At 42.6% G+C, this 25,494-nt stretch overlaps 1 protein-coding gene and 1 long non-coding RNA gene across 2 annotated transcripts in view; one reads left to right on the top strand and one right to left on the bottom strand.

Moving 5' to 3' along the window:
* Positions 1-25,494, top strand: part of LOC127490509 (uncharacterized) — a 163,928-nt gene that overhangs the window by 103,507 nt on the left and 34,927 nt on the right. The window lies entirely within an intron of this gene.
* LOC149128848 (uncharacterized) lies at positions 10,547-14,914 on the bottom strand. The gene has a single exon (XM_089319206.1). The coding sequence runs from the start codon at positions 11,771-11,773 to the stop codon at positions 11,009-11,011; it is 765 nt and encodes a 254-aa protein (XP_089175332.1). The 5' UTR covers positions 11,774-14,914; the 3' UTR covers positions 10,547-11,008.

Below are 25,494 nucleotides of genomic sequence, written 5' to 3'. Positions count from 1 at the left end.
CCCCTGCACATGTTTGATAGATTTGTAGTGGAACTATGGGGCTCGAGCATTTGCTGTTTTACTTCCTAGGGCTCTTAGAGAACAATCAAATAGAAGCAACAAGTTCCAGGATTACACAGGGCTGTGGGGTTAGTGTTGTTTACTATAATGTGTTCTATTCTATATAAAGAACTAGAAGACAGGAGCTTGAAGAGATGCAGGCAAGGAGGTAGATAGGAGGAAGTGCGGTCCTCAGCCTCTCCTTGTAGCCCTATCTGATTCACCCCAGTTCTCTCTCACCCTTTCTGTGTAGCTTCTACAAAACTGTCTCTCAAAACTAGTGCCAACTATAAATAACTAACATGATTGCCAGCTGTCTCCCAGTGATGATCATTAGCTAATTATAATATTATACTGAGATTACCAAGGCTTACACTCCTATTCCCATCATGCATCTGATGCATGAACCTTCTGAGATGTCTAAGAAAGGGCAAGGATGTGGGTAGAACACAAACCCTGCCCCTATGAATATTCAGTGAAATCCCATCCTAGACACTACACCCTATACCTCCAGATCATATAAAGTTGCAAGGGTGGGGAGCCTTTTTTTCTGCCAAGGGCTATTTGGATATTTACTACATCATTTTCAGGCCATACAAGTTACCAGCTTAAACACTAGCCTGCTGTAGATTAATTGAATGTTGAGTCTCAATTCTGTTTGCCTTGGACTACCCCTACCAAACAATTCTGTGGTCCTTATATGGCCCATGGGCTGGATGTTCATCATACATTTGAGTATGCCTGCATGCCCTCTTGAGTGTATGCTTTCACTTTGCATGCAAATAAACCTTGTTTCTCTGCTGATCTTTATTTTTCTTAAAGTTTATACTCAGCTTTTTTAAAGATTTTATTTATTTATTTGAGAGGTAGAGTTACAGACAGTGAGAGGGAGAGACAGAGAGAAAGGTCTTCCTTCCGTTGGTTCACTCCCCAAATGGCTGCAATGGCCAGAACTGTGCTGATCTGAGGCTAGAAACCAGGTGCTTCTTTGTACTTAGATATTTTTTAAGGTATACACACCAAGGAACATAGTCATCCTTTCCACCCTACTCTCCTGCTTGCCCACACTCCAACCCTTCTTCCTCCTCCCTCTCCCATCCCTTTCTTATATTTTACTAAGATCTATTTTCCATTTACTTTATATACATAAGATTAACCCTACACTAAGTACAGAGTTCAAAAATAGTATAAAAAAAAACTGGTCCTCAACAGTTGAGACAAGGGCTGTTCAAAGTCATCACATCTCAAAATGTCAATTTCACTTCTGTAGATTACCTTTTAGGTACTTTATTAGTTACCACAGATCAGGGAGAAAATATGGTATTTGTTTTCTGGGACTGGCTTACTTCACTAAGTATAATGTTTTCCAGTTGCATCCATTTTGTTGCAAACAACAGGATTTCTTTTTCTTTCTTAATTTTTTAACTGCTATATAGTATTCATGGTGTACATATCCCATAATTTCTTTATCTAGTCTTTAGTTGATGAACATCTGGGTTGATTCCATATATTCGCTATTGTGAATTGAGTAGCAATAAACATAGGGGTACAGATAACTCCTTCATATGCTGATTTCACTTCCTTTGGGTAAATTCCCAGGAGTGGGATGAGTGGGTTAGTTATATGGTAGGTCTATATGCAGATATTGGAGATATATCCATATTGTCTTCCACAGTGGCTGCACCAGTTTATGTTCCCACCAACAGTGGGTTTGGTATCCTTTTCCCCACATTCTTGCCATCAATTGTTGTTTGTTGATTTCTATATGAGAACCATTCTAACTTGGGTGACCTCACTATGGTTTTGATTTGTATTTCCCTGATGATTAGTGATCCTGAGTATTTTTCCATGTGTCTATTGGCCATTTGAATTTCTACTCTTGAAAAAAATGCCTGTTGAAGTCCTTTGCCCATTTCTTACTTGGATTGTTGTTGAGTTTCTTACCTGGTTTTGTTGTTGAGTTTCTTGAGCTCTTTATAGGTTCTAAATATTAATCCTTTATCAGTTGCATAGTTTGCAAATAATTTCTCCCATTCTGTTTGTTGCCTCTTCACTTTGCTGAGTATTTCTTTTGCAGTGCAGAAGCTTCTCAATTTGATGTAATCCCATTTGTCAATTTTTGCTTTGATTGCATGTACTTCTGGGGTCTTTTCCAAGAAGTCTCTGCCTTTGCCAATGTCTTGCAAGGTTTCCCCAGTGTTCCCTAATAATTTGATGGTATCAGGTCATAGATTTAGATGTCTGATCTATTTTGAGTGGATTTTTATAAGGTATGAGGTAGGGGTCTTGCTTCAAACTTCTGCATGTGGAGATCCTGTTTTCCCAGTACCATTTGTTGAAGAAACTGTCCTTGCTCCAGGGATTGATTTTAGCTCCTTTGTCAAAGATAAGTTGATTGGAGATATGTGGATTGATTTCTGGAGTTTCTATTCTGTTCCATTGGTCTACACCTTTGTTTTTGTCCCAGTATCAGGCTGTTTTGATTATAACTGCCTTATATATGTCTCGAAATCTGGTATTGTGATGCCTCTGGCTTTATTTTTGTTGTGTAAAACTGCTTTAGCTATTCATGGTGTCCCATATTTCCATAAGAATTTCATCTGCTGGTCTTTATCTGTGTCTTATTCTTGAATTCTTTCTTGTGTCAGAGACAAGAACCTGGAATGAGCTATGTTATAATATCAGGAACCAAAGATAAGAAAAAATAAGGAAATGGAAAGACTAGTTGTCTGATTTGATTGGTTTATTCTGTGGATATTTGTTAAAATATAGCAGTGTACTCTATAAAACTGTGCAAATATGATAGGGCAATCAAGAATTAAAAAATATAAAAAGGACATTTGTTAACCCCTTGAATCCTGTCTGTTCTGGGAAAGGTGAGGGGAACTTGCTCTAAATTTTTAACAATGAGTAGTGTCATGGTTAATAATCTATAAACTTCACAGCAACACATTTTAATCTTTTATTTTAATTTTATGGGACACAGCATGATTTGATTCATGTATTCAATGTGTGATGATCTAATCAGGTTAGTTAGCATTTCTGTCTCCTTGAACATTTTCTTAAAAGATTTCTGGTCAAAAAACAAATATGTTTTCTCTGATTCATGGTAATTAATATATAGAGAACAAAAAATGTGCTGTAATTGAACAAAACTGACATTTTGAGATTTGATTATTGTTTATAGCCCTTGTACATATTCCAAAAACATTGGTTTTTCTACTTACTACTTGTTGGATTCTTTATTTAATGGAGGCTTGAGCTTATGATCAGGAAGTAAATTTAAAGTGTTTCATTGCAAAAACAAAAGAAAAATGAAAGAAGAGGAAGGGTAGGAGGGAAGGGGGGAGGTTAGAGTGGGAACTATCATTATGTTTTCAAAACTTTTTTATGGGGCCTGGCGCTGTGGTGTAGCTGGTAAAGTCACCTCCTGCAGTGCCGGCATCCCATATGGGCTCAGATTTGAGTATTGACTGCCCCACTTCCGACCCAGCTGTCTGCTATGGCCTGGGAAAGTAGAAGATGGCCCAAGTCCTTGGGCTCCTGCACCTGCAGGAGGAAGCTCCTGGCTCCTGGCTCCTGGCTCCTTGCTTTGGATTGGCACTGCTCTGGCCATTGTGGCCAACAGGGGATGAACCAGAGGATAGAAGACCTCTCTCTCTCTCTCCCCTTCTCTCTCTGTGTAACTCTGCCTTTCAAATAAATATTAAAAACTTTATATATGAAATAAATGAAAGTTGTTCTCTATATAAATAAAAATGAATACTCAAAAATTTTCTGATCAACAAATCAACACTATTGCATATATTTATATTATGTGGCACAGTGTGTCACATCTCTAGTAATCATTCTATATCCAGATTGCCTTTGTCTTAGCCTCCTCCTATAAGAGCAAATATGTAGCATTTGTCTTTCTGAGTCTTACTTGGCATGATATTCTCTTATTCCATCCATTTTACTGCAAATGATAAAATATCAGTTTTAATAACATTTTAATCTTATTCTTTAGTGAACATTGGCTTCTACATGGAAGTTCATTGAGAGAGCTAGTCATACAGTTGGTGCGCTATATGAAGGGACTGTTACGTGAAGTGGTTTTGAGAATAAGTTTGCAATGGCTTGGAATCTTTCATGCTTGTTTCAGATGTACTTGTGTCTCTAACATCCACAAACCACCAATTCTTGTGTTTGAACAGAAGGATTGAAATAAATGATGAAAGTACCCTGAATTGTGAGGATGAAGAAACAAAATTTAAGCTACATAAATTCTTTTTAAAATTTGTAAACATTTTATTAATCCGGAAGGCAGAGAAAAACACACACATGTGCACAGACACACATTTCTCCCATCTGCTGGTTTACTCTTCAAATGCCCACAACAGCCAGCACTGGACCAGACTGAAGCCAGAAGTGGGAAACTCAATCCAGATATACCATGTTTTTTGCATTTCATATATACAGTTTTAAGAGCCTAATGATTATTCTTTAGTACCTTGTGGAGAAAATTAAGAGCAAATTGAGAGTTGTAGCTTTTGATGATCTTAAGTTTTGACTCCATGGTTAGGAAATGCTTAGGGGAGAAAGGTCCTCGTCCCATACTGACTAATGTTCACAAAGAATTCCAAATAGTAAGAGTGCCATGGAAGTCAGCAGAAGTAGGAACAGTCTCTTCAGGGAGATGATTTTCAGGATTGCAATTGATATATTATAAGACCCCGATCTTTATAAATGCATCTGGTAATGTGGCATCTGATTTGAGTAAAATGGGCATATGCTTTGTACCCACATGACAGACAAGTGAATGGTATTCTAACCTCATGATTTTTGTTTCAAACTAATAAAGCCAACTGTTATCTAATGGTGCCAGATAAAAGGGCCTAAAATCAACTCTAGCCACCTGTCCCTTAACACCAAGGATCTGTTCTGAGAAATGTATCATTAAGTGATTTCATTGTGCAAACATCACTGAATATGTTTACACAAATCAAGATGGCTACAATGTCACTAGGCAGTGTAGTTTTATGGGACCTCCATGCAGTCTGTCATTGACTAAAATGTTATGTGTTGCATGATTGTATTCCAAAATAAGTTTCCTGAATCTTGGCAAAAGCATCCCAATATTTACATAGCTTATTGTTAAGAATTGAATATATCTATTACTTATTTGTTTGTCTTCACTTAACGTTTTGTATTAGTTTATCCAATAGTACTTATAGGGCAATGGCATTTCTTGATATCTGCTACTACACAGAAGCTCTATGAATTCTTTAATGGTTACCATTGGCACTTAAAAACAACTTTAACATTTTTCCTGGCTAAAATGAGTATGGCTGTGCCTGTGGGGTAGAACTTTGGGGTCTTAATCCTTCATTGCCTGTGCACTGGATGGAACACTGGAATGTAGAAAACTTGAACTTTTAATGAATGTCTACTTTTACTTCTTCTGGCTAGTAGTGAGTTGGCCTTCACTCCAGAGAAAGTCCTGTTTAAGCAGATTTCAGTCCCCTGAGGCATATTCTTATGGTCTTCTTTATTTGCTTTCCTGTTCTTGTTATTAGTGTAACCTCTTTGGGTTTGTTAGGTGAATATGAGGCTTCACAGATTCCATTCCACAGTTTTCCTTGCAGCATTGAAAAGCCTTCCAAAAAATTCATGGAAAGTATGCATTACCTTTTAATTCCATTTTTCATGAACTTTTTATTTTTATTTTTATGAGAGAGAGAAAGAGCAAGAGAGCACTCCCATTCACCGATGCACTCCCTAAATGCCCTCAACCTGAATCTGGAAGCTCATAGTGCTATCCAGCTCTCCCACATAAGTGACAGAGACCCAGACCCTTGAGTGATCCCTGCTGTTTGCTGCTCCTCAGGGTGTGTATGAGCAGACCTGAGACTTGAACCCACACGCTCTGAGGTGGGATGTTGGTGTCCCAGCCAGGGGTGTTACTGCTAAACTAAATACTTGCTCCTCCATGAACTTTTTAAAAAAGATGTATTTATTTATTTGAGGGCAGAGTTACGGAGAGGGAGCGGCAGAGAGAGGCAGAGAGAGAGAGAAAGAGAGAGTGAGTGAGTTTTCCATCCACTTGTTCACTCCCCAAATGGCTGCCATGACCAGGGCTAGGACAGACTGAAGCCAGGAGCCAGGAGTTTATCTCTGTCTCCCACATGGGTGCTGGGACCCAAGCACTTGGGCCATCCCTTGCTGCCTTCCCAAGTGCATTAGCAGGGGGCTGGTTTGGAAGTGGAACAGCCGGGACATGAACTGGCACCCGGTGTGGGGCACTGGTGCTACAGGCAGCAACTTAACCTGCTACATGACAGTGCCAGTCATCATGCCTACCCTCGTCAACTTTTTGAAGTGTCCCTGTGGATATGGCTCTGTCACTAAGTTTTGGTCAATAGAGGGTAACAGAATTGATGTGTGCCATTTTTGGAGCACATTTTTATGAGGAAACTGTTGACCTTTTACACTCGTTATTTCTTTCCATTGACTAACGTGGTGCAGCCAGAGCAGCTTCCTTGAACTCAGAGCAAGCTGTGTGTTGAGGATGGCAGAGACACGCTGCACTGTCAGCCTGCTTTAGACAACACTCCTACACTTGGCCTATTATGTGAGCAAGAAAGAAACTTTGGTTTCATGCAGTCCATAGTATTTGGCATCTCTTCCGTACAGCAGCCGAATCTACACACTAGCTAATATATCGTCTCTGGCCATCTGACTGATACATCCTATGGAATTCTCCATGGTTCCGCCACATCGCTGTGTTCTGGATGATTGTCCCTTTCAATTCACCATCATTTATTGCTTATTACAAGTTTTAGTGCAAGAAATAAAATCCATAGATCCCACGAATGAAGGGTTGGCTGTTAATGATCCCTCCAGACTCTCCAGATGTCCTTTCTGGATGGAGGCAGACCATCAGAGAACTGCACACCTGGGCTGTCTTGATTTGGCTCCTGGGGAGTTTCTCCATGGATCTGAGCCTTGGCCTTGTGCCACCAGCCCCGGCTGAGGAATGTTAGCGAACCACCCTGTGGGCCCCGCTCTTGCATGCCCTGGAGGATGAGATTGAGGATGTGGTTTGCCTACCCTTTGTCAGGACCAGGGGGAGAAGTTTTGCTTCAGACCTTGTACCAGGAATAGTCGTGCTTCTCCTGAGCAACTGGCTTGTTTCTCTTTGTGGACACTCTGAATTGTGTAACTGTCTGTGTCTTTCAAAGCCACCTCAAATCCTTTGGGAACAAGACACGGTATAAAACAAAGCTATTCACAGTCAAGATCAAGCTCCCTATTTAACTCATTATCTTGCTTTTGGAAGAGTCACTTCACTTGGCTTCACAGTCTTTGCTTGTAAGTTAGAGATAATGAGTTCTTCCTGTGACTTGAGCTAAATTAATATTTATAACGTACTGTGCTCCCTCAGCAGGAGTCGTTATGGAAATAACAGTAATATTTAATTTCTATAAACCTGGGCTATTCTGTGACTCTCTCTCATATAATGTCCTTCTTGAACCTTGCTTGTTCATTCATTTATTCAGCAAATTTAAGAACATGCTGGTGATGCACAAAGCTCCCTGGAGGGATACAATTTAACAAGCCAGGATCCTTGCTCTTGGATGTAGTTCAGAGTTGAGGACATGTTCTCTACTGCATTAATGGTTCAACAAGTAAATAAATAAATAAATAGCTTAATTATAACATTTTGAAACTGTCATGAGGAAAAGGAAAAAGGAATGATGAGAGAAAATGATGACAGTTCTTCTAGAAGTGGTAGTAGAAGGCACATTCAGGTAACATTTGCGTGAGCCTAGAGAACAGAACAACTCTGCAAAGAGCTGCAGAAATGCAAGGAATCTTCAAAAAGCTCATAGAAAATGTGTATTGTGAAACAAAAAACTAGGCAAAAATGTCAATTTTTTTCCATCAAACTAATCTTTTAATTCCATTTTTCCATGAGCTTCTTGAAGTCCATGTCTAAATCTTAGGGTAGGAAAGGATTTGACAACACAGTGAATCTGAATGTGGACAATGGGATGACAGTAAGCAAGGGCAACAGGGGGAGTTTGGAAAGAAGGTCAGGGACCAGGCCTCTTAGTGCCTTGAATATTAGAGCCTGGCACCTGGCTCGTCTCTTACTTGCCATAGGGTGCTTCTTGAAGCATTTTATGGGACAGAGTGGGGCAATATTTTTGATGTTTTAAGGTGACAGGTCTGTCTGTATCTCTAGTGAGATCATCTCAACACAATTAGGGAAATGTTGAGCCCTGGAGTTTGAAGAGCCAGTCGGAGGGGTGGTCTGGGTGTTTTGAGTCTGGGTGTTGGGCAAGACTTGCTAAAGTATATGGTAACTGAGCTGAGTTCTTGAGGCATGAGTAGGTAGGAGGAGGGGATAGAGGAGGGGAAGGGTGACCCAGACAGTGAGCTGCGTGACTGCAGGCACAGAGGCGAAGGGAAGCACTGCGTGGATGCTGTGGTGAAGCAACCCGTGACACAGACATGAGGGACGTGCGGGTCGGGAGTTGGCTAAGAACTGAATCATGGAGAACCTTGAGTGCCAACCGCTTTTGTTGCCATTTCATGACTGGTAGTTGGTAGGGAGATGGGTTCCATCTTCTAATGATATTAGGAAAATATTTGGGAAAATGTTTGTTGTTAATCTCTCAAACAAAAACTTACTGTCTTTCCCCACCCCGTGCTTTCTATGAAATTAAAGTCCTTGAAGTGCAGATGGCCACAATAGACTCTTTTTTTTTTCTTAAAAAAAGATTCAGGTATTTATTTGAAAGGCAGAATTACAGAGAGGCAGAGGGAGAGAGAGAGAGAGAGAGAGAGAGAGAGAGAAAGAGAGAGTCTTCCATTTGCTAGTTCACTCCCCAGATGGTTGCAATGGCCAGAGCTACCCATCCGAAGCCAGGAGCCAGGAGCCAGAAGTTTCTTCCAGGTCTCCCACGTGGGTGCAGGGGCTCAAGGACTTGGGCCATGCTCTGATGCTTTCCCAGGCCACAGCAGAGAGCTGGGTCAGAAATGGGGCAGCCAAGACTTGAACCATATGGGATACCAGCACTGCAAGTGGTGGCTCTGCCTGCTATGCCTCAGTGCCAACCCCACAAAATTGACTCTTCTGTCACCTGAGATAAAGCAGTTGGGAGAGCATGAATTATCCTTACCCTTGACTGTACCTTGTCAGCTTCTATTGCTGCTGCTGCTTTTCCAGCTCTGCTCTTGTCCAACTCTCCACAAGGGCAGTTAGCGCTGGGTGTCTTACTTCCTGGTGGATGTAGACATGCTTAGTAAAATGCTCCACAGATTTGATTTAGTATAAATAGCACTGGAATAGGATTCAGGGTGCTTTCCTCAGATCCTTTACTTAATAGAAGAGTTGACCATATAACTGTTACCATATAACTCTTTCTTTCGTTCTTTCTTTCTCTCTTTCTCTCTTTCTCTCCTTCCTTCCTTCCTTCTTTCCTTCTTCCTTTCTTCCCTTCCTTCCTTCCTTCCTTCTTTCTCTCTCTTTCTTTCCTTCCTTCTTTCTTTCTCTCTCTTTCTCTCTTTCTCTCTCTTTCTTTCTCTTTCTTTCTTTCTCTTTTTATTTCTTTCTTTCTTTCTCTCTTTCTTTCTCTCTCTTTCTCTCTCTCTCTCTCTCTCTTTCCTTCCTTCCTTCCTTCCTTCCTTCCTTCCTTCCTTCCTTCCTTCCTTCTTTCCTTCCTTCTTTCCTTCCTTCCTTCTTTCCTTCCTTCCTTCCGTTCTTCCTTCCTTCTTTCTTTCTCTCTCTCTCTTTCCTTCCTTCCTTCTTTCTCTCTTTCTCTTTCTCTCTCTCTGTTTCTCTTTCTTTCTCTTTTTCTTTTTCTTTCTCTCTCTCTCTCTCTTTCTCTCTCTCTGTTTCTCTCTCTTTCTTTCTCTTTTTCTTTCTCTCTCTCTTTCTCTCCTTCCTTCCTTCCTTCCTTCCTTCCTTCCTTCCTTCCTTCCTTCCTTCCTTCCTTCCTCTCTCTCTCTCTCTCTCTCTCTCTCTCTCTCTCTCTTTCTTTCTTTCTTTCTCAGGCAAAGTTAGACAATGAGAGAGAGAGAGACAGAGAGAAAGGTCTTCCTTCCATTGGTTCACCTCCCAAATGGCTGCTATGGCCAGAGCTGTGCCGATCCAAAGCCAGGAGCCAGGGGCTTCCTCCTGGTCTCCCATGCAGGTGCAGGGCCCAAGCACTTGGGCCATCCTCCACTGCCTTCCTGGACCACAGCAGAGAGCTGGACGGAAGAGGAGCAACCAGGACAGAATCCGGCGCCCCAACTCGGACTAGAACCTGGGGTGCTGGTGCCACAGTCGGAGGATTAGCCTAGTAAGCTGCGGCGCTGGCCAAATGCTTTTATCTTAAGTGGAGCCTTGACAGAGTTAATGGGGGTGGAGTTACTGTTCTCTCCTAAGGTGAATACCTTTTCTTTGAATGAAAACATAAAATAATAATGCCCCCTTGTCGCGTCCCTCGACCAGCAAGGAAGACGCAACCCGAACTCTTCTTCAAGCAGTTTATTCAGGAACCTTGAACAAGCTTCTTCTTCCGCCTCCTTCCCTCTCCCATCCCTCTTATAGCCATCAGCACACCAATCAAAAGCAGCCAAGTGGCAAGGATTGATAGGTACAGCAATGCGGAAGCCGGAAGGGAGCTCAGCCATCTCCTTATTAGGAGTTGTTTGTTTCTCGCCAGTCCTTCCGGGAGAAAGGAGCCGGCGCCATCTTTAGGGCGCCGTGCAATGGCTCCCCACAGTTCCCCCTTTTTGTTTTAGAACCAGGCATCTAAGGATTACAGGAGAAGGTAGGGATCTGTCCCCGACTGCCAGGCATCCACCTGGAACAGCATCCTTTTCGCGGGGGTGGGATCTGGGATGCCAACCCACATGCAGACAGACTTGCCTTCCAGAGAACGTAATGGCTCGTTCTCTCTGCAGTGCTTTGCCTCGCACCCTGCACCCATGCCTAGCATTCAAGGAAGGCCAGCCATGCTTGCGGCAGTTGTCCAGCCTCAAGGGCATAAAAGGCTTGAGCTATCATGGCCAATTCCCGCCGATGAGCTGTCCTCATCCTGCACAAACACCACAGGCAAAATAACACAACAAGTAACAGCAACCCCGTCAAAGCTCCAAGTCCCACCCACTCCTTCAGGTTGGAGACGGCTGTGCGGATCCAGGATGACAATCCAGATGTGAAGGAGACATCCACACGTGTGGAGTTGATGGTGACCACGGCAAGGCACAGTTGCTTCAAGGTGTAGTCAAATTCTGCAGACCAATTCTGCAAGAGCATCTGAGACAACTGTTTAGAGTAATTTGCTGCCTGAGTCATGTTATCGTACTGAACAGAGGTCACACACAACCCTGAAAATTTCCACTCACATCCTAGCTGAGCAAGCTGCCAGAGAGTATCCACCTGCTCCTGTACCAAATCCACACGCCGATTAACAATCATCAAGCCTCCCTTTATATGTACATTTAAGGATGTCTGAGTATCCAAAGCAGCAGCCACGGAGGCCGTCAGATTATTCAGGGTATTAGCAGTTTGAACTGTCCCTGTGAGCGCTATAGCAGCTGTTGTAGCGCCCACAGCTGCAATGGAAATGGCGGTTATAACGGCTGCAGTAACGATCCCAATCAGCAATGTTATCATAATGAAGATCGAGGGGCTGCTTTGTGACATTGTTTGCCGCACCAGTCGCTCAGGTAACCATCGAGAATATAGAAACATGTCCACGTCCCCATATTAAAACAGGGTCAGGTCCATACCATTGAGCAGTTAGAGGGTCTTTCCACTTCACATAGACTTGTTGTCTTTTGGTTTCAGGATGCAAGTGACGATGAGCTGCAGATTTCCCTTGATTATCCAGTATTAGAAAATTTAAAATGAAAAGAGCATGTGATAGCCATTTTTGTGGGGAATATGCCATGGTCCCGTATTCCCCCTTTTTTATTTTTTGTAAATAATTTTTTAATGTGGCATGTGCTCGTTCCACAATACCTTGTCCCTGGGGATTATAAGGAATCCCGGTGATGAGAGATGTGGAAGTTAGTACAGAAGTGCTTAAAAGAGTTGGAAGTATATGCTGGGCCATTATTAGTTTTTATCTGTATAGGGGTTCCTAGAACAGCAAAGGCCTGAAGGCAATGAGAGATGTTTGGCAGCCTCGCCGCATTGCGGGGTGGCAAAAACAAAACCTGAACATGTATCTAAAGAGACATGTATGTATTTTAGTTTACCAAATTCAGAAAAATGGGTAACATCCATCTGCCAAAGCTTAAGGTTTGGACATTGAGGTGATGCAAATCATGACCATGGGATGCTTCTTAGACTTTGTCAGTCCCTCTTTAAAGGATCTGACTTCTGAGCCAGAGACTGGAGCAGCTAGAAAGAAACACGTTTATAGCTGAAGTTTAGCATCATTTCACATCTTGGCACCACTTTTAATCTAAACAGCCCGATTGGTTATTATCTCTGCAAGATGAGAGATATATCTTTTGACATCTCCAGGGGCCCTCTGGAGATACCAAAAGTCCAGAGAATTTAGAACTTTGATTTTCAGAAAGTCTGTTAAAGGTGCCAAGAGAACTTAGAGTATCTGGTCAAAATAGAATTCCTTAACATTTAGTCAGGGCGATTTTAACACTTTTAGACCAGATCTGATCATAATAATATTTAACATAACTTTTTAAGACAATACTTTTTATCAATCATAACTTAACAGACAGTAGTGTTAAAAAGAGACGTTACAGTTTTTGCAACAACAGATTTTAAGATTTACAATTGAGACCATTTCCAGATAATTACTAACATTAGTACACATTTTTAAAAATCCCATTGTTATAACAGAAGATCAGACTTCAACTTTAGGTTAGTGTAATTTTGGCATTAACATTTAACTTATAGAAAACTCTGTACGGCTCAATAGGCTAATCCTCCGCCTAGCGGCGCTGGCACACCGGGTTCTAGTCCCGGTCGGGGCGCCGGATTCTGTCCCGGTTGCCCCTCTTCCAGGCCAGCCCTCTGCTGTGGCCAGGGAGTGCAGTGGAGGATGGCCCAGGTGCTTGGGCCCTGCACCCCATGGGAGACCAGGAAAAGCACCTGGCTCCTGGCTCCTGCCATCGGATCAGCGCGGTGCGCCGGCCGCAGCGTGCCGGCCGCGGCGGCCATTGGAGGGAGAACCAACGGCAAAGGAAGACCTTTCTCTCTGTCTCTCTCTCTCACTGTCCACTCTGCCTGTCAAAAAATAAAAAAAAATAAAAAAAAAATAAAAAAAAAGAAAACTCTGTAAACAATGTTTTAAAATCGTAAACTTTTTACAACTTTTCATGACTTGCTCACACCTTCTGAAACTTTATACCTGTAGTTACTTTTACAGTCTTGAATTATCATGTATGGACAACCTATGAGAATACATGCTGGCAAACTTAAAAGTCTTATCAAATTTAAGATGTTAAAAGTACACATAATACATTTTCCATATTTTACTTAGCACCGATGCCTGGATAACTTAAAACACTGAGCTATTAATGAATACCACACCATTATCTGAATTAAAAGTCAAAATTACATTTCCATGCTTTTAAGTAACATAAGGATAACACCACTTGGGCAGCAACAGTCACTAGTGCATATTTACAACTTTGAAAAGATCTTCATCCTTAAGAGAAACAAGTTTAAAGCATATCAAAGACATGTAAATGTAAAACTGAGCAAGTGAACCAAAGGGCGTTTGCATTAACCCAACTTTCTGAACCAATCTGTATTGGCTTACTTGAGTTAACAACATAAAGGCTTGTATACACAGAATTTACTCTCATTTTTATAAGACTACTTTAGCTGAAAAGCAAAAACATGAATACAACATAGATTTGACCTCATTTACTACATTTTAATACACTTTGTATAATTTGAATTGACTCAAACAGCTGTTACTTTAACAAATTTAGAGTCCCATCCTTTGAGAGTTCCAGGGATCCAACTGGAAGCCCCAAAGTTGAAAGACTCGGTTTAGAATTTAAACTATCAGAGAGTCAAACCATTTTAGTCAAAAATTAGTACGTTTAACCAAGGCTGTGGACTAGATCTGATCAAAGTTAGGTACTCACTCAAACATTAAAGATATAACGTAAACAGCTTCATTGTGCAGTTTTTCCAATCAAGACTCATACTGGCAATAGAAAAATGCGAAACCTTCAAGACACATGAAAACTCTCATTAGATAAGTTAGCTACAGCAGCACAGAAAAGAATTGATTATCGGCGTATGAGCCCATTGCTTAAGTTTTTATTAACTGTAAAGAGAAAAACCCATCAAGTTGGAAAGGGTTATCGAATTAAGACTTTTCTCTAGGTCAAGATACCTGTGGAATTTTTCCTCTCTCTTTCTCCTGGCCTGTCGCATCCCCCTTTTTGTTTTAAAAGATATTCTTTCAGTGTGTGGTGTGCTCGCTCAATTATGCCCTGACCCTGAGGATTGTATGGCAATCCATGGACAAGTTGAACCTCCATTTTTTGGCAAAAGGTGGTAAAGGTTTGAGATGTATAGGCCGGGCCATTATCAGTTTTTAGCACCTGGGGTCTCCCCCAGGCGGCCCATGCATCCAGACAATGAGCAATCACCTGACATTAGGGATACAATTGGGCTAGAAGGTTTAATCGGTCCTGCGGTTTCCAATATCTTTAATGCGTTCACCACATATAAGGAATCTGACAACAAGTTAAAGGCAAAAGAGCACTGCTTAAGGACTTTAATAACTATTTTTAATTCCACAACTTGAGGTGAGCCTGGCTGAAACTGATGAAATACCGGGTCATTACCCTCTACCATATAAACCCCACAGCCTGTTTTTGACCCATCCGTAAATATATTTGGAGCACCTGGTAAGGGCTCAGCGGCTGTAATTTTTGGAAATCCTCATTTGCAGATTCAATTCCCGTACTTGCTTTATACCAGACTCTTTGTTATCACCACACTCTTCAGACTCACTGCTGCTTTCTGAGCTACTTTCTGCACTAGTACTACTTACTGAGGAGGGGCTGCGCAACTCAGAAAGATTGGGGTACAGTTTTTTCCTAGTTCTTTTCTGACTCTCCTTCAAAGTTTTCCCTTTTTCACTGGCAGCTCTCTCGGAGCGCTCTTCCTGAAGCTCCTCCAAGGCAGCTTGACCGCTCAGAATAGCTTCACTACACTGCTCATCCTCGAGGCATGCTCGCACTAACTTCCATATTGGTCTCACTCCCCTTTCGAGATTACCCTGTTCAAATGCAAAATCCAAATCCCTGCCTAGTTTGTCCCATGAAGGGATAGTACGGCTTCCCGAAACCCCATACCAGGGTGCAATGGTATCGCAGTTACGTAAAAACCTATGCAATGTACTAGGCTTAAGTTTCAAACCGTTTTCTCAAAGCAGCGCATTCAGCGCCAGAAAAATTGGATGGGACTGTGAATTACCCATCGTCAAATATTGTACTCTTTCCCTGGCCACGGGTCAGAGCTCCTTCTGCTTTTGTCGCAGAACTTCCTCTGCTTTAATTGCAGAGCTATCCTCCCGCTATTGTCGCAGGACTTCCCGCTCTTATCGCGGATCCCCACCTTATTTTCCTGGGGGACTTACCAGCGCTGCCCTGACTGCAGGAAGTTCTGAGTTCGCATTTGAGATGGTTCCCCGTACGGGCCACCAGTTGTCGCGTCCCTCGACCAGCAAGGAAGACGCAACCCGAACTCTTCTTCAAGCAGTTTATTCAGGAACCTTGAACAAGCTTCTTCTTCCGCCTCCTTCCCTCTCCCATCCCTCTTATAGCCATCAGCACACCAATCAAAAGCAGCCAAGTGGCAAGGATTGATAGGTACAGCAATGCGGAAGCCGGAAGGGAGCTCAGCCATCTCCTTATTAGGAGTTGTTTGTTTCTCGCCAGTCCTTCCGGGAGAAAGGAGCCGGCGCCATCTTTAGGGCGCCGTGCAATGGCTCCCCACACCCCCTATACTGTTCTTTTTAATTTCTTAAAAATATTTATTTATTTATTTATTTGAAAGGCAGAGTTACAGAGAGGCAGAGGCAGAGAGAGTGATGTCTTCCATCTGCTAGTTCATTCCCCAGATGGCCATAATGGCTGAAGCTGCAATGATGAGAAGCCAGGAGCCAGGAGCTTCTTCCAGGTCTTCCATGCAGGTGCAGAGGCCCAAGGACTTGGGCCATCTTCTGCTTTCTCAGGCCATAGCAGAGAGTTGGATTGAAAGTGGAGCAGCTGGCACTTGAACCAGCACCCATATGGGATGCTGGCACTGCAGGCAGTGCCTTTGCCCACTATGCCACAATGCTGGCTCTAGCACTTTCCTTTTCAACAATCACCAATGCTTGGGAAGCACTTTCTGTTTCATACACAGTCATCCATATTTTCTCATATGATTGCTACAAAAACCTTGAGGAGTAAGAACTCCATTAGTGGGATCAGAGTGGTGATCAGAAATGTTAAATAACTTGTCCAAAGCATTTTAGTGGATGGAAGCAGATAATCAGTACATAGCAAATAACAAATATATATAAAAATATATTTATATATATAAAACAAATGCATATATGTATGTATATATATATATATATATATAGTGACAAGCCCTGAAGTCTGAATAAAACAGAGGGATATAAGAGAGAAAGACTTGGAGCTGGTGCTGTGGTGTAGTGGTTAAAGCCACCACTTGCAGTGCCGGCATCCCATAGGGGTGCCAGTTCGAGGCCTGACTGTTCCACTTCCGATCCAGCTCTCTGCTATGGCCTGGGAAAGCAGTAAAAGATGGCCCAAGGCCTTGGGCCTCTGCACCCACGTGGGAGACCCAGAAGAAGCTCCTGGCTCCTGGCTTTGGATTGGTGCAACTCTGGCCCTTGTGTCCAATTGGGGAGTGGACCAGTGGATGGAAGACCTTTCTCTCTCTCTGCCTCTTTCTCTACCCCTCCTTCTCTCTGTATAACTTTGACTTTCAAATAAAAAAATAAATCTCTAAAAAATAAGAAAGACTTTGAGATGTTTTTAGATTCTGTCATCTGGGAAAATTTCTGAAGGGGTGAGGGGTATCATTTTGTTGGAGACTTCAGAAATGAGAAGGAACCAACCCTGCAAATGAGACTTATTTATTTTTAAAATAATTATTTTAGAAGCATAGTGATGGAAAGACAGGAGAGACAAGCAGAAATCTTCATCTGCTGGATCACACCCTAATGCCTGCAGCAGCCAGGGTGAGGTCAGACTGAAGCCAGGAGACAGGATATCCATCTGAATCTCTCATATGGTGGCAAGAACCAAAGTACTAGGTCCATCATTTGATGCCTCCCAGGTGCAATAGGAGGAAGCTGGATCAGAAGCATGGAGCAGCCACGACTTTAACCAGTCACTCTGATGTGGGCTGTGGGCATTCCAAGCAGCTGCTTAATCTCCTGTACTGCAGTTACTGTCCCTGCTAAAAGAATTTAGGGGAAGAGTATCCCATGCACAAGGGACAGCATGTAGCATGGCAGTTGAGGTCAGTCTTGAAGATAGGGATATAATGCTGGGAACACTATAGGGAGAAGGAAGAATAAGAGTGAAGGTTTCTTGGCCAATGAAGTATTTTCTGGGAATGCTGACTGTTGCAGTTTGGCTGGAGGTAGAGTTGGTGTAGTCTTGGTTCTCTAATTCAAGTGTGCTTCAGAATCACCAGGGAGACTTTGTATGCATCAGTTTTTTTGTTACTACAATAAAATTACCAAGATAAATTACTTGTGAATGAAGGAGGCTTATTTGATTCATGATTTTGGAGGTTCACAGTTCAAGATCAGGTAGCCCCATTGGTTGGGTGTCTGTCTGGTGAAGCCAGAGAATGGCAATGGTTGAGTGTGTGGGGGGTTAAGGATAATGTGGTGGTCTAGGAAGCAGAGTGGCTGGGCCAAATTTGACTTTCATATCCAATCCTCTTAGGAGAACTACCATTCAAAGGCATGCCTCAATGATCTGAGGACTTCCCTGAGCCCCACCTCTTAGTACCCCCTGTCAGTACCATTAGCTTAAATATCTGCATGATTTTGGGAGCCATATCCTATGAAAACTATAGCAGACAGGTTTAAATCTAGATTTCTGTGCCTCAAATGTAAAGTTCTGATCAGTTGGTTTGTTGTGTGGCCTTAATATGTGCATTTCTATTAAATTTCCAGATGATATTGATGCCACTAGTTGGGCAACATGTTTTAGAATCAATGGAAAGAGCCAATCACTTAAAAGAAAAAAAAACTTATGTATTTGAAAGGCACAATGACAAAGAGTTGGGTTGGATAGGGGTAGAGAGATTGATTGATTGATTGTTCTTCCATCCATTTTTCACTCCCCAAATGTCTGCAACAATCAGGGATGGGCCAGGCCAAAACCGGGAACCTGGAGCTCCAAGTGGGTCTCCTGCATGGGTGGCAGGGGCTCAAGCACTTGGGTCATCCACTTCTACTTTCCCAGGCACATTGGCAGGGGGCTGGATTGGAAGCAGAAAAGCTAGGACTCATAATGGAATGCCAGCATTGCTGGCAGCCACTTAACTCACTGAACCACAATACTGACTCCAGATCAATCACTTTTTAACATGTAATTAGCTTACTAATATCAATAAGAAAAATTGACACTAAATCCTCATTCTACATCAAGAGTATCTTATGCACTTGGTGTAATAGCCCAGTGAGGTAGGGATGATGACTACCCCATTTTACAATTGTTAGGATAAACACAGAGAGATTAAATAAAGTGCTGGAGATCATGAAGCTTCTTCACAAAGGAAAAAAAATTAATAAAACTGGGGGTGAACCATGGTCTTGTATTCTGGAGTTCATCACTACCACACTAAAATTCAACTACAAATCCCAGAGGAGTGAGAAGCAGCAGCTGGCTGGGTAAGTTACTCAGTGGAGTGAAGGGGTTATATGAAGGAAATATAGCAGTGTGCTTAGCCCCTGTAATTTCCCCACTCAGCATCTAATTTTATTGAATTCTCACCTTCCCAGCTCTGGGACTTAAACTCAGTTACTGTCAGTCTAGTCCTATCTGCACACTGTACTTTCCCAGTGACTGCTTCTTGTTCTGGGTGGAATGTGTGTCTCACATTGGTCAGATCAAACTAAACAGAAATTGTATTTCCATGGTTGGGAGAGCAGTTTTCTCCCTCTGTTTACTGGAGAGTGAACAAGTAAATGTGTTGCCTTGGTTGCTGTTGGCAGCTGTTTTCCAACCATGTGAAGTGCAGTCTTACTACAAAACTGACAGCCTGAAGCTACAGAGTAGGGTGGCGGAAGGAATTTGGGTTCTTTTTATTTTTATTTATTTGAGAGAGAGAGAGAGCGAGCATGCGCGCGTGCAAGCAAGCTAGTGAGCAAGCATTCCCATCCATTGCTTCACTCCCCAAAGGCCTGCAACAACTGAGACTGGGCCAGGAGTCAGGAACTCAGTCCAGGTCTCCTATTGGGGTGGCAGGAACCCAATACCTGGAACCATCACTCTTGCCTCCGAGGGTATGCATTATCAGGAAACTGGAGTCAGTAGTCAGAGGCAAGTATTGAATACAGGGACTGTGATATGAGATATGGTAGTCTTTTTTAAAAAATATTTTATTTAGGGCCAGCGCCATGGCTCACTTGGTTAATCCTCTGCCTGCAGCACCGGCATCCCATATGGGCGCCAGGTTCTAGTCCCGGTTGCTCCTCTTCTAGTTCAGCTCTTTGCTGTGGCCCGGGAGGGTAATGGAGGATGGCCCACGTGCTTGGGCCCCTGCACCCGCATGGGAGACCAGGAGGAAGCAGCTGGCTCCTGGTTTCGGATAGGCGCAGTGCCGGCCGTGGCGGCCATTTGGGGAGTGAACCAATGGAAGGAAGACCTTTCTCTCTGTCTCTCTGTCTGTCTCTCTCACTGTCTAACTCTGCCTGTCAAAAAAAAAATCAAAGTGTTACACAGTGAGAGAGGTCTTCCATCCACTGGTTCACTACCCAATTGGCTTCAATGGCCGGAGCTGTATCACTCTGAAGTCAGGAGCCAGGAGCTTCTTCCAGTCTCCCATGTGCATGTAGGGGAGCCATCTTCTACTGCTTTCCCAGGGCATAACAGAGAGCTGGATCGGAAAAGGAGAGCCGGGACTTGAACCGGCGCCCATATGTGATGCCAGCTCTGTAGGTGGTGGCTTTACCTGCTATGCCACAGTGCTGGCCCCCTGAGATGTGGAAGTCTTAACAAACGTCATAACTACCAGGCCAAATGCCTGCCCCTTATTTTAATTAATTTAAAAGAATTTAAATAATTAAAAAATTTTAACTGACACAAAAATTGTACATATTTCTTGGATATAATGTAGTGTTTCAATACATGTATGCATTGTGTGGTGTCTAATCATGGTAAACATCTATCTCCTCAGTTACCATTTCTTTATGAGGAAAACATTCAAAACACTTTCTCCTAGTTTATTTTTTATACAGTACATCCATGTAATCTATAGTCATTCCCACTGTGTGATTGAGTGCTAGAACTTCTTACTCCTATCTAACTAAATTTCAGTACCTATCAATCAACATTCCCCCCTCCCACCTTCCTCTCCATTCTTCCCAGCCTCTTGTAACCATTATACTCTTAGCTTATATGAGGTCAACTTTTTTAGATACCTCATTTGAGTGAGATCATGCAGTGGCTGTCTTTTTGTGCTTGGTTTACTTCATTTAATATGCTGGCCTCCAGTTCCATCCATGCTGTAGCCAATGATAAGATTGCATCCCTGTTAATGGTTGAATAATATTCCACTGTGTATATGTACAACATTTTCTTCATCTACTCATCAATGGATGTACCCTTAGGTTGTTTCCATTTCTTGGCTATTGTGAATGGAGCTGCAATAAACATGGGAGTGAGGTTATCTCTTCAACAGATGGATTTCATTTTCCTTGGATACATGCTCAGGAGTGGGATTACTGGATCACATAGGAGTTCCAGTTTTAGTTTCCTGAGGACCCTCCACACTGGCTGTATGAATTGACATTCCCACTACAGCTAGATCCTTGATGATGTTTCCATATTGCAGAATCAAGGAACTCAGAAGCCTTCTGACCTTTGGACTCCCTGAAGTGCAAGAAGCAGTTTCCCCATCACTTGAACTGGTCTGAGGCAGGGTGACAGGCAGCTGAAAGCTTTGTCACTGAGAGGGTGGGCTTGGCAACTTGCAGGAGAATGTTGGGAATATATAAATTCTAACCTAAAATGAGAAGCAAATGCTCTGAATTTCTATGGTGCTGGGGGGGTGGTGGTGTAAGAGTGGCCATGTATGCTGAGGTGTGTGGAAAGAAGAGGAGGAAGATGGGGAGTGGGGTAGGGAAAGAATGATGTTAAGAAGACTTCCCTGCTGTGGGTATAGTTCCTGCTGCCCTCAAATGTATCCTCACTACATTCAGACAGTGTTACAGTAACAACTGTCTCAGCACTTCTCTCTCCTCTTTGCTGCATCTGGTTCTTTTCCTGGGCTCTGTGTTCCTTCTCAAAATGAGGCTGAAATTCATATGTCTGGATTTTAGGTGATGAGGTTATAAATACTTTGACCAAAGCAGGCAGTGAGGAGAGTTGGCCAGTATGATGTATTCAAACATTGATGGATCAAAAATAAAAATTTTACAACCACTGTTTTTTAAAGATTTTATTTATTTGAAAGAATTACAGAGAGAGGTGGAAACAGAGAGAGAGAAAGAGAGAGAGAGAGAGAGAGATCTTCCATCTGCTCGTTCACTCCCCAAATGGCTGCAATAACCAGAGTTAAGCTGATCCAAAGCCAAGAGCCAGGAGCTTCCTCTGGGTCTCCCACAGGGGTGCAGGGGCCCAAGGACTTGGGCCATTTTTTGCTTTCCCAGGCACATTAGCAGGGAGCTGGATCAGAAGTGTAGCAGCAGGACACAAATCAGCACCCATCTGGGATGCTGGCACTGCAGGCTGGGGCTTAATCCACTGTGCCACAGCACTGGCTCCAACAACTGGTTTTTTAAAAATAAATTTAATATTGGTACATTATAAGGATGATTTTGTATATTCTATACTCCCCTGTTTGTGAAAAGAGAAAGCTGAAATAATGCATATATCTGGTAGTAGGTGATTCATTGTAAAAATTAAATAAATCAGAAATAGAGGATTAGTTGAGAGAACTTAAGTGATAGAAATAGAGTTTTAGTTGAAATAAATGTCTTTTATACTGTCCATAAAAATGAAATCGTAGCCAAGTCAGAGAACAGTAAACAATTGAATGAGAATTACAAAACTTTTAAGAAGGAAAAATTAGTTTCCAAACTCATGAAATTCCAAATTTCAGGTCCCTTTGTCTCTGAAACACAAAGAAAAAGAGAAAGAGAAAGAGAGAGAGAGAGAGAGAGGGAGAGATGGAGGATTGAGGAGGGAAGAAGGGAGGATGAGGGAGCACAAGAGCAGGTGCTCTAGCTCTCGCCTCCTGGTTCACTCCCTAAACGCCTGCCACCCTAAATGTGGAGATGGAGGTGGGGTTGGGCCAGGGCCTGAGCTGGGAGCCAGAAACACTATCATGGTCTCCCAGATGGGTACCAGGAACCTGGTCACTTGAGCCACTGCTGATGCCTCCTACTGGCTGCATTAGCAGAAAATTGGAGTCAGGAGCTGGAACTGGTGGTAGAATTCAGGCACTCTGCTATGGATTGTGGGCTTCTTAGTCACTAGGCTCCATGTCCACCCCTGCTTTTTCATTAATCTTTGTTTTTATTCATACTTGCTACAAAAGATTAGAAATATTAACAAATTAAGAAGAACATAATCTTGGGGCTGACACTGTGGCATAACAGATTAAGCCTCAGCTTGCAGGGCTGGCAACCCATATGGGAGCTGGATAGAGCCTTGCTGCTCTACTTCTGATCCAACTTCTTGTTAATGTGCTTGGGAAAGCAGTGTAAGATGTCCCATGTGCTTGGGCCCCCGTACCCATGTGGGAGAGACCCAGATGAAGCTCCTGGCTCCTGGGTTTGGTCTGGCCAAGCCCTCGCCATGGCAGCCATTTGGGGGAATGAACCAGCAGATGGGAGATTCTCTCTCTCTCTCTCTCTCTCTCTCTCTCTCTCTCTTTCTCTCTTTCTCTCTTTCTCTCTTTCTCTCTCTCTTTTATTTGACAAGTAGAGTTAGACAGTGAGAGAGACAGAGAGAAAGGTCTTCCCTCCGTTGGTTCACCCCCCAAATGGCTGCCATGGCCAGCGCGCTGCACTGATCCGAAACCAGGAGCCAGGTACCTCCTCCTGGTCTCCCATGTGGGTGCAGGGGCTCAAGCACTTGGGCCATCCTCCACTGCCTTCCTGGGCCACAGCAGAGAGCTGGATTGGAAGAGGAGCAGCCGGGACTAGAACCTGGCGCCCATATGGGATGCCGGCACCGCAAGGTGGAGTATTAACCTAGTGAACCACGGTGCCGGCCCCAGATCTCTCTCTTGCTCCTTCTCTCTGTATACTGTAACTTTCAAATAAATAAAATAATTTTTTTAAAAAAGAACATAATCTTATATTCCACTTGCTCAGAAGTAAAGATTACCAGTACTTGATTTATTTTCTAGTTTGTGAATGTAGAAATGATCATTAACATGTCTATAACTGGAGATGTCTGTGTATGTATAGGTACATATATATACATAAACATATACATGTATATGTGTGTATATTTATATATGTTTATTAAAATTTTTCCAACATATACGTATGTGTTGGCCTTTTTCTGCATAATGTCTTTATGCCATCATTAGCATAAGAGTGTTTGTAACACAGACAATAATTTTTTTCTCTTTTTTATAGAAAGCTTTTTAATAAATATAAATTTTTAAGTACAATTTTGGATTATAGTGGTTCTTCACCCCATACCCGCCCTCCCACCCCCAAACCATCCATCTACTACTCCCTCTCCCATCCTATTCTTCATTAAGATTCATTTTTAATTATCTTTTTTCAATTTTTAAAAAAGATTTATTTATTTATTTGAAAGTCAGATTTACACAGAGAGAGGAGAGGCAGAGAGAGAGAGAGAGAGAGAGAGCGGTCTTCCATCCGATGGTTCACTCCCCAGTTGGCCGCAACAGCCGGAAGAACTGCGCTGATCCAAAGCCAGGAGCCAGGAGCTTCTTCTTGGTCTCCTACACGGGTGCAGGGGCCCAAGGACTTGGGCCATCTTCTACTGCTTTCCCAGGCCATAGCAGAGAGCTGGATGGAAAGTGGAGCAGCCGGGTCTCGAACCAGCACCCACATGGGATGCCAGCACTTCAGGCCAGGGGGTTAACCCGCTGTGCCAGAGCGCCAGCCTCCCAATTATCTTTATATACAAAAGATCAACTCTACATTACTCCTTTACTCTATATTAAGTAAAGATTTCAACAATTTGCACCCACACAACACACTAAGTATAAAGTGCTGTTTGAAAACTCGTTTTACCATTAATTCTCATAGTACAACATATTAAGGGCAGAGGTTCTACGTGGGGAGCAAATGCAGAGTGACTCCTGTTGCTGATTTAACAATTGATACTCTTATTTATGATGTCAGTGATCACCTGAGGAGGCTCTTGTCATGAGCTGTCAAGGCTATGGAAGCCTCTTGAGTCCACAAACTCCAACATTATTTTGACAAGGCCATAATCAAAGTGGAAGTTCTCGCCTCCCTTCAGAGAAGGTGCCTCCTTCTTTGATGACCCTTTCTTTCCACTGGGATCTTACAGAGATCTTTCATATAGGTCATTTTTTTTTGCCATAGTGTCTTGGCTTTCCATACTATCATGGGCTTTTTAGCCAGATCTGAATGCCTTAAGGGCTGATGAGGAGACCAGAGTGCTGTTTAGGGCATTTGTTATTCTATGAGTCTGCTGTGTGTCCTGCTTCCCATGTTGGATTGTTCTTTCCTTTTTAATTCTATCTATTATTATTAGCAGACACTTGGTCTTATTTATGTGATCCCTTTGACACTTAATCCTATCTTTATGACCAGTTATGAACTTAAACTGATCTTTTTAACTAATAAGATGGCATTGGTACCTGCCAACTTAGTGGGATTTGGAGTCCCATGGCAAGTTTTTAGCTTTACTCTTAGGGTTAAGTCCACGGGAACTTGTGGTAAACTACATCTCTTCGCTCTCTTATTCCCACTCTTATTTTTAACAGGGATCAATTCTGAATTGGATTTAAACACCTGAGAATAATGCTATGTTAATTAAAGAGTTCAAGCAATGGTATTAAGTAGAAAAAGAAAATACTAAAATGAATAAAATAGTAAGCTGTTCCTCGACAGTCAGGACAAGGGCTGATCAAGTCATTGCTTCTCATAGTATCAGTTTCACATGTACAGGCTTCCTTTTAGGTGCTCAGTTGTCTCAGGGAGAACATGATATTTGTCCCTTTGGGACTGATTTCACTTAGCACGATGTGTTCCAGAT

Source organism: Oryctolagus cuniculus, chromosome 1 (genome assembly GCF_051225735.1).
Source record: "Oryctolagus cuniculus isolate XC-2025 breed Fujian yellow rabbit chromosome 1, ASM5122573v1, whole genome shotgun sequence".
In the NCBI taxonomy this organism is placed as follows: domain Eukaryota; kingdom Metazoa; phylum Chordata; class Mammalia; order Lagomorpha; family Leporidae; genus Oryctolagus; species Oryctolagus cuniculus.
This window is presented reverse-complemented; position numbering and strand designations above follow the sequence as displayed.